At 38.8% G+C, this 3,887-nt stretch overlaps 1 protein-coding gene across 10 annotated transcripts in view; it reads right to left on the bottom strand.

The window, feature by feature from the left end:
- Positions 1–2,468: 2,468 nt before the first annotated feature.
- Positions 2,469–3,887, bottom strand: part of camk2d2 (calcium/calmodulin-dependent protein kinase (CaM kinase) II delta 2) — a 28,817-nt gene continuing 27,398 nt past the window's right edge. For all 10 annotated transcript variants that reach the window (XM_029506792.1, XM_029506708.1, XM_029506878.1 and 7 more), the window contains one exon: positions 2,469–3,409. In XM_029506792.1, the coding sequence (XP_029362652.1) occupies positions 3,177–3,409 (233 nt within the window). In that variant the 3' untranslated portion in view covers positions 2,469–3,176. The remainder of the gene's footprint in view (positions 3,410–3,887) is intronic.

Here is a 3,887-nt window from a genome sequence, read left to right as displayed (position 1 = left end):
GCACTCCTGAATGTCAGGAGGGAATGCCTCCTTGCTTTTTGTGCACAGGATATGAGGTAAATTATATCTTAGCTACCAGGATAGTCTGAGACGTGATAAATGCTGGATAATGATACACCAGAGTCACACTTAATGACGCAGGCTGAGCGCTTAAATATACCATTATTCACAGCTCTGAGTATAGCTATGTATCTATCTCCAACATGTAATGTATTAATTTCACTATCACTGTTTACTTTGTGTATTTAGAAAATTGTAAAATGCAAACTAGTGGAAGTTCACTGTGACAGATATGCTTTTAATTTAAAGAATCAGCACCCCTTTTCTTTGATGACAGTTACATACATATACCATGCATATATAAATATCTATAAGGGCATGTATTACTGTATTAAAAAAAACAAAGGAAAAAAAACGACTGCAGTGTTTATGGCTGATAGAGAATAAAAGTCTACAAATGTATCGCGTTGTATCTTGTTCTGTCTCTTGAATTTAACTGTGTACAATGGTTTTCACTTGTCTAGCTTAATCACTTTCTGGGCTTAACAACCAATAATATCTCTCTATGTAACGTACGTTAAACTTCCAAAAAAATGTATCTTTCATCAACAAGCTGCTGCTCTAACAGTTCCGCACAAGAGAAGACTGCAAGCTAAAGCTGTCCTGTCCTGAGGACTGAGCCTTCCTTCCCTACGGGATTTCCGTGGTTACTCTAAATAGCAACACGATTCCTGTAGTTATTTGTGCGATACTCGAAATATGTGACAAAATGTATGTGGCCTTCACGTCTCGCACACAGCAGGCGCTCCTTCTCATCCCCGTGCTTGGCCAATAACGGACAGGGTTCAAACACATTTCATTATCACACCTTTTAGCTGATTTATTTATTTCTTAAACATGTTAAGCCATCCATTGCCGTGCTGGCAACAGGTACACACCATGTAAGGAGTGGTGCATTGCATTGACATCATACGTTTCGTCAAAAGAAAAAATTTCAATCGTATTTTGCCCTTAAAAAAGAAGAGACAAACTAATTCAAAACAGCAAACAGTGACAGAGACACATCGTCCAGCAGTGGTAAGGAGACTACTGGCAAAGAGAAGCACTCATCGTCAAGGAAGACAGCCCAACATTTATTACAGTCCGACTCTCATTTCATTCGTCTTTCTTCACCGTTGTCTCGCCATACTCTTGTATGACTGCAATCGAATGCTTTAATATAGCTTCCAGACTTATTGTCCAGACCCAACCATCAGGTTGACTGAAGGTAGAGATAATGGTGCCTTTGCTCTATCTTCATCTCCACCTCCTCTGTGCAAATGGCAGAGTAACACACTGGAAATGACAAGAATAAAATAACAACTGAAACCCTACATACAGCCATACATTACAAGTACAAACATTATGAAAAATGAACTTGTTTTCTTCTCGTTTTTATACAAAATTTAGGGGGTGCTTCTGCAACCGGGAGGGTTGGGTTTTTTGTTTTTTTTTTTCCGTCCTCTTTGATATGAGGTTGATATTAATCATAACTGTGTTATTGTTTTTACAACAGTTCCATGATTCTGGAGGACATCGAAAACATTTGGGACAGGACGGATGCACAACATTAACAAATGCAAACAAACAAGTCAGTGGTTCACAAATCAAACAGAAGATATTATAGTTTCATATGATCTTACTCACAATACCCCCCCCCCCCCATGCACTACACAATAGTCTTGAATTTTCATATATTACATATATGCTACATTCTCGTATTTCTTATTTCACTGATATAAAGGCAAACATACCTCAATGCAAAGTATAAGCTGCTCTGCTCTTCTTTACATTTAAATTAGTGTTATAGGTTGAAACTGGACAATTAAAACAGTATGACTTAGCTCATAGCAAACATAAATGTAGCTCATAAACTGGATTTTACATAAACTATTAATTTCTCTGATAGCAAGAATAGCAATTCCAATGTTTTTGTTTTCATCAAACATCACAATGTATATACATCACCAGAACTAAAGCAAGCTCAATTTTAACATTCTGTTCTTCCAAATGTTTTTGTATTGCACACACATAAATACACATAAAAATACAGAACTAATTTTTGGGAGAGGTTAGAGTAGTAGATCTTTAAACATCTCTATTTTATATTTAAAATGCATACCAAAACATCTTAAAAAACAAACAAACAAACAAACAAACAAAAAAAGAAATGTTATCAATATGCTTGTTTTGTCCAGATACGGTGTGCAGCCACCCCATGGTGGGTTTGAATGATGTCCATTAATAAATTGCCATAACAGTAAAATGTATTAATACTTGTGTCCTGTGCAATGTAATGTCCTTATAGGAGGGTCAAAGGTCAGAGAGCAGTCATGGGTTGGCTAGTTGACTGCCCAACTAGTTTCACTGATGGGATTTTTTTTTTTTTTTTTTTTTTGACCAAATGTTGATATTCCATTAACTGCAATGAGAGGAAGAGAGAAGAGAAATGTAAATCTGCATTAAACATTACACACAGCACTGAGAACATTTGGAGTGTTAACACTAAGACCCGTCGGCTTTTTTCGCAACAGACATGAAGGCAGAAAAAGCAGAGCTGTGAACAGAGGATTAAAAAGGGCCCTGGCACAACATTAACGTGCAAGTACTTACTTGGCCACTGAATGGCACTGACACACTTGTGGCCCACCTGCATCATTGACTGCCCTCGCTTGGGCTGCTCGCCATTTTATCTAAGTTCAAGTGTGTACAAGTGGAAAGAACAGGGTGTGTGCTGCTTGTAAATCGAACAATAGACTAAAATTATACCTTCCACCTGTTCGTTTCCCGCTCTGACAAGTCAGAGTTTCTGTCCTGAACTGTAAAACCTGCCGATTGCTCAGATAACTAAATAAATGGCTGGGAAAATAGCTGAGGCAGGTGGGAGCTCTTTGTTCGTCTCCCTTGAAGAGTAAAAACACTTGCTGAGAAGCAGCAGCCGGCTTCACTGTTATGTACTTAAAGCCTCTGATTTTACCCATTTTTGACCAGAGCCAACACCGATATAATGGTATGCTGATCACACTCCTGCAGGAATACGGCAATATGAGATGTTTGACTTGAATTTGTAAAGAAGGACTATCTGAGCTTAAATGAAGTTTCTTTCTGATAGGTTTCTACTGTGTGTCCACTGTCGCTTACTGGGAAGGGATGCTGGGTGAGCCGGAGCGGTGGAAGTGGATGTTCTGCCACTTGCCGTCACGGCGATGCCACACACGGGTCTCCTCGGACTGCATGGTGCGCGGCATGCCACTGCTGTCCATGTACTGGGTCAGCCGAATATAGGCAATACATGCCGCATTTTCCCCAATTAGATGCACGTGTGGGTTTAAGAGGATGGTGTGCACCGGCTTATTCCCTTTGGACAGAGCTGAAAAGGAAATGAAGAGGTTGTGAAAATGCGATGCAGCTGTATGGCTCGACAAAAAAAAAAAAAAAAAATGCAATCAGCATTTCAATTTTTCATTTAAAAAAACTAGAAATAATGAAATAACATTTTAACCATAGTCATGTGTCAATGGTTGTTGGTTTTACCCGCTAATGATGTTCTGCTCCAAGGCTACTTCAAAGGGTTGGCTATTGATATATAACAAACAATCTTATACCTACTAGTGCACAGATTTCATCATAATGTAAATGTTGACTTGAATGCTCTGTGAGTGTGTCATACGACTTAAGGTGTGTTGCCCAAAGAAGCCAAGCGCAGTTAAAGTGTGAGCATCTGAACGGTGAAAGTTTTCGGCACTGAGAATCTCGCAGAAAGGTTTTTGTTTTTAATTGTGGGACAAACATCTGCATTGCATTAAGAAAGTCAGGACATCAGGCTAATGCAAGCAAACAATTTAATA

The sequence above is a fragment of the Echeneis naucrates genome, chromosome 1 (assembly GCF_900963305.1).
Source record: "Echeneis naucrates chromosome 1, fEcheNa1.1, whole genome shotgun sequence".
NCBI lineage: Eukaryota > Metazoa > Chordata > Actinopteri > Carangiformes > Echeneidae > Echeneis > Echeneis naucrates.
This window is presented reverse-complemented; position numbering and strand designations above follow the sequence as displayed.